Consider the following 14772-nt stretch of genomic DNA (forward strand, 5'->3'; position numbering starts at 1 on the left):
GGCGAGCCTTCGACACGTTCACCGCCGCCACGCTCCGCTCGTTCCAGCGCGCGCGGCTCAAGTTTCGAGTCACCGAAGATACGGCGAATAAATGCAATTCGCGGCTGCCCGTACACGTGTATTTAATTTGTCACGCGCAATTGGTTACGTTTATACGAGAGAATTAACGAGAGAGAGAGAGAGAGAGACACGGCTATGTTACCAGCACACTCCGGGATCCCTGCGGCAATCATCGTGCTGCGATAAATTCGCGAAATCTCTCGCGATCGAAGCAACACTCTCCCTCCTCCTCCTCCTCCTCCTCCCGCTCGTTAGCCCGCGACAAACTTTGGAAACTTCCCCAATATCGTTCTACAATGTAAATATCTATTTTCCACGTTGCTCTCGCGAGACAGCTGCATCTGCATAGTTCCCTCGCTTGATCGATGTACCTCATTAACCTCGGGGTGCCGGTGACTTCGCGCATACGTGGACCCCTGCCGATAACGGTACCCTCGCCGCATGCCGGATGCGAAAGAGCTGCGTATACGCGATAATCATGAGATCCATCGCTCGGTTCGTTTTCTGAGGCGATTACACGGTTGCGCCTTCAACGCCGGGTGGAAACAGCCGCGGACGAACGGTACAGCGGCGGTATAACCTATATTTGCGCGAGAAATCGCCTCGGTCTTGCCAGCTCGTTCGTTCTCCCTTCGAGTTTCGCGACTTCTCTCCTTGGGACCGTCGCGGCTCGCGAAAATCTCGGGACGCGAATCGTTGGGCCGACCGCGCGAAGTGCCGAGGATACATTCATGTTCGACAATTCGTCGAGATCCTGCAGCGTTTCTAGCGAGAGATCGTGCGCGTTTCATCGAGCGCTGAGCGTGTAAACCGTAGACTCGTGATTGTCCGGTCGGTGGACCGCGTTGCAGGAAGGTGGTAGCCGGTCCTCCTTCGGACTCGGAATTAGATAGCGCTTAAGCCTGACTTACGTGAGGTCTTCGAGGTTGCGCGCGGGGGCTTGACAGTGAATAACAGTTCGGCGCATTTTCTAAGGATCGGGCGCCAGCGCGCGCGAGCGCCGAGAATAAATCGTTGCTGTTTCGTCGTAATTAATCGCATCGGGCCTGGTGAAATATTACCTTTGTTAAATTATCGCAGGAATTCATTGCTCGGCGATTTGTCGTAAATTCACGCCATTAGAGGTGTAATGGCGAACCGATTGAAATAACTCTACCTAGTGGAGAGAGAAAAAGCGAGGGGGTGTGAGGGAATGAGGAGAGAGAGAGAGAGAGAGAGAGAGAGAGAGAGAGAGAGAGAGAGAGAGAGAGAGAGAGAGAGAGAGAGAGAGAGAGAGAGAGAGAGAGAGAGAGAGCGATTTCCCTTCTGCCTTGGGCGCTCGCGGAGAAGAATCCCGCAGAGGAAGCAATAAGGACGACGTCGAATTTCCCCCGTGACGTCACCGCGAGAATCGATTACCCGACGATTTCTGATCCGGGGGATTAACGCGATTAAGAGCGGTGCAGCCGGATTGCAGCGACTCCTCTCCGCTCTTCGTCTGACTCGACTAGGAATAGTAATAACAACGTTACACGAGATTCATTAGATTAGCATGAAAATTAATTGCTCGGCGATTTGTCGTTAATTAATAGAACGTAATATCAATTCGATTGAAATATTGAAATTTGCGCAACGAAGAGTCCCATCTCTCGAGCTCGCCTCGAAAACGAGTCGGAACGGGATAATCACGTTATTGTACCTTTCAGGAGATTAACGTGAAAGTCGATTAACGTTAACGAAAACTAACGGCAATCAAATATCGCTGCATCAAAGTGAATTACTCCTCGCTCGGCCCGAAAGAATCGCGAGAGATCGTGACGGATGTCGATGAAAAGAAATTTTTATCGTAACGAGTGACTGTATATCTTGCTAAAATGGCGGCAAACAGGATCAGTAATTGATAAAAAGTAACATCGACCCGAAAAGATTATAATTGGTTCTGACTTGTTTTTCAAATAAATACCCTCATAAATGTCGGCGCGATAATCCCATATTTCCGTTCGGTGCTTTTCAGGCAAAAGCTCTTTTTTAGTGCGTTAACAAAAAAGTTGGGCAATGCTATCCCTCTCCCCCCCCTCTCTCTCTCTTTCTCTCTTTGTGTGCTTTCCTTTTTGTATTCGTTTGCATACTGAGCGGAGAAACGCGAACAAAATCGGGTTTAGAATTCCATCGGGAGAGTATGGCGTTCAAAACTTTTCAGTGGAAACCATATTAAATTGCGCCGACATTTTCGAGGGACGTTTCGAACATGTGAACCGGATGCGCCGGAGGTAGTACCGTACGTCGGAACGATCGCAAATCACAGCAAAGTAGCAAACAAAGTGACCAAACGTGAAATCGATACGAATGGCGACACACGACATTACATGTGAATAATCAAGGAGTCTCACGACTCCCGTATTTTAACTTTAAAACGACAAACACTAATATTGATTACATCGCGATATTACAGTTGAAAGTAACACCGATTATGCGATTTCATATGCGTTGCAGCATACTGCAGTATTCTGCAGTATGCTGCAAACTCTCACTGAGATATTTTATAAACTACGAAAGAGAGAGAGAGAGAGAGAGAGAGAGAGAGAGAGAGAGAGAGAGAGAGAGAGAGAGAGAGAGAGAGAGAGAGAGAGAGAGAGAGGTGGGAGGATGGGAGTGCGACGTCTACGTACATCAAAATTAAGTTCAACGATTTAATCAAAAGTTGCTTTAAACAACCTTGTCGTCTGCTACATAAATCCAACGCACATCATACGCCGGAAGTATGCAGAAACTGCGCGGAGTAACAAGAGAATTAATCATAGTCATTTTCTGACGTCTCGCATACGTTAAGTAAACAAACTTACTCGAGCGTTCCGCGATTTTAATGAAGATAAATTGCGATCTCGCCCGGGAGAGTCTCCCAATAGCTAAGATAAATAGTATTCTTGGAACCGAATAGAATGATAGATTTTATATCTCGCAGCCGGGAAAGGAGAAAAACTCCTTGTAATCTCCCCTGCCATGGGAAAATCCGCGCGAGATCTTCCACCGCGAGGTGGAAGACGCAACAATAGTTTTATCGCTTAATGAATCGTTTATCACGAGCGAACGGACGAACGAACGAACGAACGAACGAATGCAAGATAAATGGTGGAGTCCAAAGTCTTATTAAAAAATAACCACCGTCGCTTGCGTCGCGATGCGGTGTTCCGCATTGGCGGAAGTATTTTGTGTCGCGCTCAAGAGTGCATGTTGCCTCGGTCGGTCGATTATTCGAGCAAGGAGAACGCCGAAGAGAAATGAATGACTGAGAGAGAGAGAGAGAAATAGGAGGGAAGAGGACAGGGACAGTGAGGAAAGAAGCGCGATAGTACACAAATTTAATTAAGAATTAAGTCAGAGAGCTTACGGGGCCATCGAGGTTGAGGACGGTGGGGGAGTTTTAAAGTAGGTTCTCTCAAGACACCCTGACTCACGCTCTTCGGCATTTTCCTCCCAGAAGAGGAACGGAGGCAAGAAGGGCGTAGGAAAAGAGCAAGGGGGAGAGGAAAAGACGGAGCACGCGGAGGAAAATACGCAAGCAAGAGAAACGTTCGCTAGACGGCAATAAATCGTGGCAAAGTATCGGTGTACACGCACCGACGGCAGCAACGGTGCCAGCGAGAAGAATCTCGTGACCATATGTGCGGGGGGTAAGTAGATAGATAGATAGATAGATAGATAGATAGATAGATAGATAGATAGATAGATAGATAGATAGATAGATAGATAGATAGATAGATAGATAGATAGATAGATAGATATATAGATAGATAGATAGATAGGTAAATAGGTAGGTAGGTAGGTAGATAGATAGGTAGGTAGGTAGGTAGGTAGGTAGGTAGGTAGGTAGGTAGGTAGGTAGGTAGGTAGGTAGTTGGGTAGGTAGGTAGGTAGGTAGGTAGGTAGGTAGGTAGGTAGGTAGATAGGTAGGTAGGTAGATAGGTAGTTGGGTAGGTAGGTAGGTAGGTAGGTAGATAGGTAGGTAGGTAGGTAGGTAGGTAGGTAGGTAGGTAGGTAGGTAGGTAGGTAGGTAGGTAGGTAGGTAGGTAGATAGCTAGGTAGGTAGGTAGGTAGGTAGGTAAGTAGATAGGCATGGACGTTTACATTCGCCTTATGCAAACAAACTATGAGCCATGGCAGATGTAATCGAGACGCCGCAATGTATGTGTATCCTAAGATATTCAGAAATAACACATTATGAGACTTTGCTTTGTGCCTCGGAAAAGATACATAAATATAAGCAAATAAATAAATAAATTGCTCTGTTTTATATAAATTTATACGTGTTTGTAATATGTGTTTTATATATATATATGTGTGTATGTGTGTGTACATTTATGCATGTCGCAGTATCTCTCGGAGTTCCCATAACTTTTTATCCTCGCGAGTATCCTGCGAATCCGCGAGCCGAACGAGAACGAAATGTCGCATTTTCCCGTGTAAAGGAGGCGAGACAGATAAAAAGAGAGCCGCGGGCGAGCGGCCAAATCGACGTAATGTCGACGTAGTCGTCGTACTCACCTTCCTGCTCGATCACGAAGATCTGATAGTCGATCTGCTGGCGCAGCAGAATGGGGTGCAGGTTGTAGAGGAGGATCTGCAGATGCTGCAGACGGTCGCGAAACGGAATGATTATAGCGACGCGATGCCGGGCGACGCAGTCCGCCGGCCGACCCATGCCGCCTGGTTTCACCTCCGCGAACGACTTCTCCATCTCGGACAACGGCGGCGGTGGTAATTTACTGACCACCACCGGTCCAACTGAAACAGCATGTACCACAAAGGTGTGAAGGGAAGAAGGCGAAAGAGAACAGCAGATACATCGTCGCGTTGTTTTTCGCGACTCTCCAAGGACACTCACCCAGGTTCGGCGGGATGAGAGGACACCGTGGCATCGTCGTGGCGTTGTTGCTCGCGTTGTTGCTCGCCACCGAGAGCTCTCTCGCGGTTCCGCCGTTGGCCAGGTTGCGAGTAGGCGCGGGCTCGCCACGGGACGAGTTGGAGATGCCTTTGACCGGTATCGAGGATATCGTCGTCGTGGAGGACGCATTGCCAGCGCCGGACAAACTCGGCACGGTCGCTGGCCCGTAAATGATCAGACCGCGCGGGTGGCTTCGGTACGAGTGGTCCGCGTATCTGCGAGAGGCACAAAAGGGGAAAAATTAAAGTACATTATTAAATATACGAACTGTCGGGAGTATTACTCGAAATTTCTCGAAATTTCTCCCAGCGAAATACGACCGGAAAGGCAGAGAGACGGCCGCGAATCGTCGGCGGTCGAATAATTTTTCACCAATATCGATGGTATTCTGGACATCGCCCAGTGAATATTTTCATTCGAAGCTGAAGAGTGAATTCCCCGATGCACCGCGTTCAGCCGGAACAAATTCACTCCAATGTCAAGTTCTGTCAAACTCTAACGTCGAAATATCAACCGCTCTAATGAAACGTCAAATTCACTCTCCAATCAATCGAAATACTTCACTTGTACTGATTAAGAATGCAGTCTAAGTTTCAGTTAAACCCTTCACTTTCCTCCGAGGGAGCGGCGGTATTTTTCACTGTCGTCGTTCGACAGTGAATCCCCAGTCGTTTTCCGTGAGCTTCCACTCCGGGAAATCTAAAGAAGGAGCGACACAGCGATAAAAGTCCAAGGGAAGAGTCTACTAATCCAATGAATCCGAAAGAGAGATCTTAATAGTGCGCTCGCGAGCGAGCGCACGAGCGACGAGGTAAAACGGACGCGAGCTCGCAGCCGAACGTTTCGTTCGTTTTCGCACAATGTCGCATAACCTGATATTAATGGCATATTAACGCTATTGGTAACGTATTAACGCTAAGCGGCGGCCGCCGGCTCGCAGCTAACGCCAAGTTCACCGGCACCCTGGATGGCGTATATATCCGAGAATCAATTATCCGTCGACTGCGTGTCGTGGGAGCTATCACGAGGCTGGCCGAGCTACGACGTCCTCGTAGAATCGAGAGAGCGATTAGCGGCTCGATCGACCGTCTAATCGCGGCGACGATTCACACCTCCAAGTCGCCGACTAACGCCGCGATCGGCCGTGCGAATGGTACCGATCGCGAATCACTTTCCTCCGAGGGAAACATATTCTTTCACTCGTCGTCGCGCTCCTCTTCGCGAATAGATGAGACGATCCTTGTTTCTTCTCAGAACCTCAACCGCCCCTCGATCTTTCTCCTCCTCGCGGACCTAGTCTCCAGATCGAAAAGAGCGGACATGAACGTGATGCATTCGCGACAGCAGCCGATAGTAGCTTCCGCTTTTGCGTTCTAATTCACTTAAGGTTTACGACGCGTCCGAAGGCCACGGCAAGAAATTACGATGGCGGCTTGATCCCCGCAGGACAACCTCTCGTTTACCTTCCAACGTGCTCGTGTGCTTCGTTTCTATCTATCTCCCTCCCTCACCCACTCTCTCTCTCTCTCTCTCTCTCTCTCTCTCTCTCTCTCTCTCTCTCTCTCTCTCCCTTCGTTTTGCGAGAGCGTCAGCGAATTTCGCCGGGTTTACGAGCCGACCCGGTTGCAGCTGCAATTTCCGGCTCCGCCACGTCGGCCACTAACCGCTGCGAGTGTAATCCGCGATCTAATGTTCTTCTCTCTCTCTCTCTCTCTCTCTCTCTCTCTCTCTCTCTCTCTCTCTCTCTCTCTCTCTCTCTCTCTCTCTTCCTCACTCTCTTTTCCTCCTCTGATGCATGCAGCGAGTTGTTCTATGCGAAATTACGAAGCAGCACACAATGAGCTTTTTAGTGGCCTTGGCGAAGGGCGCGGTCTATGGTTGGAGGCACGACCAGGTAAACGAAGGATCGGCTGTGTAAGACATTATTCGTCTGGGCGACGGCAGACGGAAGTCCGTCCATTCTCAGTTCAAAGATTTTTCAATGCTTTTGTATTAGGGTATTCACACAGTATCTACTTCCCCCTCTCCCCCTTTCTCTCTTTCTTCTTTTCCTTCTCTCAACTATTTCCTATCTTTTCTTATTTTCTTTTTCTCATTTTAATTTACATTTACATTTAGTGCATTGTACGCGCTAAAAAATAATACCCACAAATAAATAAATAAATAAATAAATAAATGAACAAAAATCTCCGTCGCATCTCTCAATCGTGTCTATTAAAAAAAGAACGAAGGATTGACAGACTTCTGTCCGTCGTCGTCTCTGCACGAATGGTGAGAATCCAGCTTGGACTGAGCGAATCGGAGAGGCTCAGGCGGAAACACGAAGACAGCGCGGTTCTGGACGAGCGCGACACGCCGCGTGAAGAGCATTCCTTTGTGTATGTGCGGCCTTAAGAATGTTGTTCCGATCAGCCGGAATTAGGCGGAATTCCCGCCACGTCCGGAGCGCGGCATAAATCTGACGTGACTCATCCGGGCCGGCCGGTACCTGCACGGAAATGCTCCGCCGATCGGCTATGCCGATGCGGCGGTAGCAGCTGCATTCGGAATCCGGCGGGGGAAATCTTTCGCTCGCTATCGCGCCGCCGAGATATCTGCGGCGGTGCGATGGCGAGCACGCGGAAAGCCGGCGTGGAAAGCTCGGCAAAGCTTCGGCTTCGTAGCGATATTTCGACACGTACGTGACGGGACTTTTTAAGAGCGGCGCACCACGCGAGCGAGCAAGTTACTCGGTGACAAAAACGCGAGAAACAACAGAAGAGAAAGAGAAGGACAGAGAGAAGAGCTTGCGCGTGATCCGAGAGAACACGCGGAATATGCCGCGGAAGAGTCGTTTACGCGCGATTTGCGTGAACGTGAAGCTACGAGAGGCTTCTAGCCGAGCACTATGAAGGACTTTTAATCCTACGTCGTCCGAACCATACATCCTCGACGTTTCCCCGTTAACGGATTCCAGTAAGAGTCCAGTTGCCTCGTAGTTATCACGATAATATTCCAACATCTGTTTAGAGGAACGATGCAATACGATAATTTGCATTAAATGAGATATTAATGTATAGGAAATTAGTTTGTTCAACCGGCCGCAGTGATTCGCGATGACGAGGTAGATTCGACGCAGCACCCCGCAAAAGACTACTCCTTTTCTACCCTTTCTTGATCCCTTTCTTGAACCCACGAGTAATCAAATATCAAATATTTAGCGTAGCGGATTAAGGAGATTTCGACAGATGGCGATTTTCCCGTCGAACTTGCGCCGTGCGGCGGGAAGGAAAGGGATAAGTCGTCGATCGTCTGTCGAGGAATCTCCACGGTTGACGAGAGAACCGATAACGCCGGCACTGCACTGTCTCCGGTAAAATCCATCTCATGTCGGTTCCAAGTTTGCCGAGCCGTCTCTATCGGCTTGGGTAATTTCGTTTCTGTCTAATTCTCGGGACGATAGCGGGAACGTGGTGCCGTTCTCGTCACGCGGGTCCTCGGATTGCGCTGGGGAAGTCTTGACGATGATGCATCCTTAATGTCACAGGATGCCTCCGTGAGTCTTCCGTTTATCTTCGGAAAAAGTGACGAGGGTGGGAAAAGGAGGAAAAGGGAGAGAAAGAAAAGTAGGAAGAACGGCAGCAAGGAAGGAAGGAAGGAAGGAAGGAAGGAAGGAAGGAAGGAAGGGAGGAAGGAAGAACTTGAAGATCCTAGGAGACGCCTCGAGGGTGTCAGAAAGCGAGGGAGCCGCTCATCGATCGGCCACGTCGCGAACGGAAAGGTCCGTTAAAAGTTTGACAGGACCTTATACTGGAACTCGCCGTAAAGCGGATTTTCAGATGGGGCTATAGGAAGGACGACGTCGACAGCGGTGGCGGAACAAAACGATGCTTACGGACGCCTCGGGCGAACTTTAAGTACGGGAGTTACGTTACTTTTACCTAAAAGTACGACGTTAAGGTCCGCTTTAGGCCTTCTCCGCCTTGTGGGCACGTTTCACGGCGGACACGCGCACGTAGCCGTCGATACATACACGTAACGCAGCCAGAGAAACGCATGTTCCACTGCTAATTCACATTACTCGAGCACTCAGACTCGATGAAATATCGTGACACGCATCTGCGTCACCTAAAAGCGGTTCTCAAACTGACCGAGCGCATTGAAACATCATCCTACGAGACACGGGATTTCCAACATTTTCCGATCGGCTGACCAAAAACGGCCGCCTCGCAGCAAACTGAACAAGCGGTTTGGAGGCGGAAAGTTACTTTTCCGGTTTCCGTCTCCGCGGAAAATGCGCACCCAGTACGCTAGGAAAAAAAATTTAGTATCTCTAACAAAACTGTTTAGTTGAAGCATTTTTTTAATAGCAACCAAATATCTCGTTTTATATAACAAAATATATTTAGTTGTCTCAAGTAAACTATGTTCTCTGAACCAAACGATTTCGTTCTTAGACTTCATATGTAAAAATTAAGCATTTTAATAATTTCATCCATAAAAATTACATGATAACGAAATGTTATTTTACATGAACTAAAGTAATACCCAATGGATACTACTTTGTCTTTCTGTGCGCTGAAATTTAGATTTTATATATTAAGAAAAAACTATAGCATTTTTGACAAAATTCATTCAGTTAAAGCTTTTTCGTTGCTGTAACAAAAGTATTACGTTATACGAAGAAACCGTAATCAAACAAGATATCTGCAGGAACTAAACAGTTTTGTTGGGCATATTTTAATCAAATTATTTTGTTGTTACAACAAAATTTTGGTTCACGCAACAACAATACATTGTCCCATAGTGTATGCTGCCCGTGTAAATCAAAGCGCAGCTTCGCCGAAGCTCGAGAACCTGCGATGTGATGCCGCGCGCGCCGTTACCATTAACGCGATCCCCGATAAGACAAATTGCATCGGACAATGGCACCGCTGCGTAATGGTACATCTCATTAATGCACGGCACGCCGAAGTAACGTCCACCAGTGGCTTCATTCGCACGGACGCAGATGGCCGGTCGCAACGGCGCACAAACGCGCGCCGATCGAAGCTTGACACGATCTTCCTCCGCGGCTGCATTCGTGTCGTGCGAATTTATGTCCGCATCTCGGCGATACGCGCAAATCGCCGCGGCGCAACCGACGAGAACGCCTATTATCACTTGTTACGTGTTTCGCGACGGTCGCGTAATGCGCGTAAACCGCATCGCGTCGTCGTGTGTAACGACGCAGCGCGAACGAAGCGTGCGAGCGGCCGTCAGTCGTCGAGGAACAAAGGGGTGGGGGGGGGGGCGCGCGCGCGCGCGAAGAGGTGACAAATTATTATCGCGGCGAGGCGACGACGAAATTTTAAATTAATAGTCACCATCCTCGCATTGTGCGCGCGCGTAAGTTGCAATCATAATGTCGCGAGCGAGCGCGAGCGCGCATCGTCGAAGTATCGTCGCAAATTCAATGCAATTTTCAGCGATGATATACGGCGGCCGACGGTTCGAGCCGTCGGAGCCGCCATTGCGAGATTGCGTAAAAATGGATATTTAACTTGTCGAGTTCACGCCGGCCGATTCGAAACTCGAAACCGCGAATGATAATGGACGATAAATTGGTTTCTTATCGGGACGCGTTAACTGGCGGAGCCGGGACAGCGCGCGCGACCTGTGTGACGGAATCTTGATTGATCTACGGTTTCCTTGCCGCGCCAAGTTTATCAAGGTGCGCGCGCGCGCGCGTGCGAGCGGCCAAGTTCTTCGACGGAACAAGATCGGGGGAAGGAATTTTATAATTCCGCGAGGTAGAGTCTTTTTTCACATTGTCGCGCCGGGAGCAGATCGATACTGCCGTGTTTACCGACGGGATTCACCGTGCGCGATGCAGCTTGTAGAGAGGCCAGTGGACGGTCGTCTTGAGTGGAACTTGTCGTCAGCGGCAAATTTATCGCGCCTCCATCCGAGGGGTTGGAATGAAGGAAGAGCGGCGGAAGGCCGCGAAAGGAAATTCATCGCGCAAACGGCGCCCCGCCTCTCTCCGTGATCCGCGTTTTTTATATTTCATTATTATTCTCTTCACTCTCGTATTTACTCTTTTCTTTTTCAATTTTACGCAATTACTTTCCCCGTGGCTGCTTTTTCCGTAGAGCACCGAAAGTGCATGGGTGAAAAATTCAGATGAAAGCATTAGGCGAGACGCGTTCTTCTTTTTTTCTCTCTCCACCGCCCCTCTTTCTCTTTCTACTCGTGTGTGTGTGTGTGTGTGTGTGGTGCACGTTGTACCACATCGTCGACAGCATATAGAGCAAGGCGAGCGGCGAACCCTCTCTTTGAGAGCAGCCGACCTTAGTCTTGACCCGTTAAAAGGGCGCGTTACGCCGGCGGAACGCGCGAAAGCCACATTCTACGTTTTCTCTCCGCGCACGTCGGCGCGTCATTTCGTAATAATAACGACGACGGCGCGACTGCTGCGACGCGCGAGTGCGCTTTTCATTTGCTGCCGCTGCAAGCGCGCACCAAAAGCCACCTAATTGCGGGAATTAGGGGTGAGCGAGGGCGAAAAAGCGTCACGCCCGCTCAGAGAGAAAGGGGTGCGTAACGATCTCCGGGCTTCGCCACGGCGAGATGCTGTTTCCGGGCTTTCCAGCGGCAGTCCTGGACTTTACTGTTCGCTCGAATCGGCCTGGGTATTGTTATCATTATCATGCGAAGGAAAAAGATTGGTCGGAGCAAAGTGACAATGAACAAGCCGAACGCGTTTTGCTTGAAAGAAACGGAATTTCTGCCTTCCAGCGAATCCGACTAGAACCGAATCCAGCGGCAGAAACCAAAAAGCTCTTTTTCTTTCGAGCAAAACTTGGTTCGTTCATTTTCACGTCAATTTAACTTTTCTTCTCTAACCCTGTATAATAATAATAATAATAATAATAATAATAATAATAATAATATCCAAGCAGGAAATTCCCATTTCTTTCAGCAGCGGAGAAACGCGTGTTTCGTTCGTTGTCACGCTAATTCGACCGGTCTCTGCTCACCGTGTGTGTATCAAACTTCTCCCGTTCTTTTTTTTTTTTTTCCTTCGGAGAAACGTCGATTCGCAAGATTTAACGCGAGTTGGTCGCGCGCGAAATTCCCCGTCCGCGAAATCACCGTTAGCCTCGGCCTAACATCGCGTTCGTTCGCTCTCACTCGCTCGCGCTTCGATCGATCGCGGCGCGGCGGCGCGAGAGACCGATTATTTCCCATTTACGAGGCTCCGTAAATCGTTCGTATATGCGAGCACCGCGGCAGCGGCGGCGCGCCGTCGTTAAGCAGCCACTTTGCCTCGTTACCATGCCGGGTAATGAGATTTCCCGTGTGTCTGCCGCGAGCCTCAAAGGATAAGAATCGATTCCGTGCTGCAATTACATCTGGATACAAGCGCCAACGCTGAGCACGAGGCATACAAATGCGCACGTGAGAGAATAGATTCGCATCGAATGCGCTTATCTCTCGTTATCGCGGGGCGCGCATCTACGACGAGCACGACGGTGACAACGATCGGCGTAATGATCGCAAATTATGAACGAGATTTCGAGAGGGACTGACGAGAGGGAGGGAGGGAGAGAGAGAGAGAGGGAGAGAGAGAGAGAGAGGAGGAAGGAAAGGTAATTACAGCGAGCCGAATGCAATTACGCGGTTCGTTACGCGTATATATCTGGCATCGATGTTACTTAACATGGTCGACCAAACGCGCTCAAAGTATCCATCGCGATACTGAAAATCGCGTTAGCTCGCTCTGTGATAATGAGTGGGACGAATGCGACACGCGAACCGCGCAAAAACGTTTCTGCAAAATTCAATCATAACCGGTGATACGCGCTTGCGACGCGCTTGATTATTGGGTCGGCTAAATAATTCGGGAAACGACGATTAACGACGGTGGGTGATTCGACGATTAAATTCCACCCCGAATAACGCGGCCGAACGAGCACACCGCGCGGAAGTGCTTCAATTTGTTTTTTTTTCTATTTTTTTTTTTTGCGTCGCATACACGCCGCTTTTGGGAAACGAATTCGTCTGCGTTTTCATCCCGTCGACTGCGGTCGCGTTCAATACGGCTCGAAACGTCTTTTCACGGAGACAAATCCGCGAAACGTGGAACATTTCTCGGGATTCAATGGCGATTCATTACAATTTCTCGAATTATAAAACCCTGCATAGGAAATCTACGTATGTTCAAGAGTTCATGTTGAAAGTGAAGTTTCAAACATGCGATTCTAAATGACAAAACCAATCTGATTCCATTCTCTCTCTCTCTCTCTCTCTCTCTCTCTCTCTGTCGTCTTCCCAGATTCTTTCCGATTATCTTACATTAAAGTAATTTTTAAATAAAATTACAATTTTTAAAGTAAGAATAAAACGGAATCTTTAACATTATAATTTTCATATAAAATATTTTACGTTAGAATTATAAATATCATATACTTTACAGATTTTAATGAAACAAAATTCATTTAGACAATAATTTTAATATATAAAATTAGAATTGTAATTTAAATCAATTTCTCTCGCATAAAATTAAGCGTATAACTTTTAATGTTAAAAAATTACAATTATAATTTGAATAAATTTCACTTTATATGGTAAAATACGTGAACCATTCTTGGAGTGTTTTCACTTGATAATTAAGACAATGGAAGAGACTTTCGTTTAATATAATGACGACAAATTACCTTCGGAAAGAATTTGGACATTTTGATAGAGATCTGTGTATCACGAGGGTTTGCAATACGAAATACAAGTATCGCCAGACAATCGTCGTGAAAAGAAATTAAAAACAAGGTAAACCGTAGCGTCGACGAACAAAACCGCCGGAGCAGATTCAGCCCAATTATCGCGGCTGAAAGTAATCCCTTCCGCTTGCGGGACTCTTTCACGAGAGACTTCTTGCAGAACTGCGTGCGTGTGAGGAGCGCGTACAGACGCGTCGATGTGCACCAGCCGCATGCACGCACATATAGGGATGGATCTCTCGCTCGAGAGAGGCCGTAAATTCGCGATGCTACGCCGCGTGCGATACAATACACGGCCGGCGCGAACAGCTCGCGGATCGCGCGCGAGACGTCCGCGATGAATAACGAGTCGGCCAATTATTAAGCCCGCTGAACCCGACGCCGCAATTAGCGCGCGAGTTACGAGGGCGCGTTGTGCATCTGCCGGATCTGCCGGATCCCCGCCCGTCGTCGACGTCGCGTTAATGGGGGACGGGGAGGGGGGAGGGGGGCAGCGTGTGCGGCGGCGACGACGTGCAATAGTGGATTACGACCCCCGGTGGGTTCTGCGAGTTCCGCGAGTCCCAGGAGACGTCGAATAGCTCTCGCCAAGACGCGCGTGTATCACGACGCCGCGTGAGGCTGCATAATACGTGTACTCATCGCCGCCGCCATCATTGAATTCACAGCCCATACCACCTCTCGTATCCGAGAGTTCAAGACCTGCGGAGTCTCTCGGTGTGTTTTACGTTTCCACCGTCTGCCACTCTGAGGATCGGTCGACAACGTCGTGTCGCCGAATGGACGTCGTCGAATTCCGCGGAGAAAATTCGTTTGATCCGCCGCCGACGACTTGCGACGGTCGGCATTCGTAATCCCGTCTTGTATCTAAGATCTTAAGTCTTAAGTCTACTTTGAGGTGCTCCGAGCGCTGTTTCGTGCTTCCCCAAACGGTTCGAATGTAAATTACGATTTTCCCCGATACGGTTCGAGGCGGCAGCCGATGGTCCAACTTGGCTTCTGGCAATTACCCAGAGACAAGTAAGACCGCGTCTCGTCCGCGGGCCGAAG

The 14772-nt window shown here is 48.8% G+C and overlaps 1 protein-coding gene across 2 annotated transcripts in view; it reads right to left on the reverse strand.

Moving 5' to 3' along the window:
- LOC105187333 (beta-1,4-N-acetylgalactosaminyltransferase bre-4) overlaps window positions 1-14772 on the reverse strand; it is a 115457-nt gene that overhangs the window by 13786 nt on the left and 86899 nt on the right. For both annotated transcript variants that reach the window (XM_025300258.1, XM_011148473.3), the window contains exons 4-5: window positions 4922-5196; window positions 4582-4821 (exon numbers count right to left, since the gene is read on the reverse strand). In XM_025300258.1, the coding sequence (XP_025156043.1) occupies window positions 4582-4821; window positions 4922-5196 (515 nt within the window). The remainder of the gene's footprint in view (window positions 1-4581; window positions 4822-4921; window positions 5197-14772) is intronic.

Source organism: Harpegnathos saltator, unplaced genomic scaffold, assembly GCF_003227715.2.
Source record: "Harpegnathos saltator strain DR-91 unplaced genomic scaffold, Hsal_v8.6 scaffold343, whole genome shotgun sequence".
In the NCBI taxonomy this organism is placed as follows: domain Eukaryota; kingdom Metazoa; phylum Arthropoda; class Insecta; order Hymenoptera; family Formicidae; genus Harpegnathos; species Harpegnathos saltator.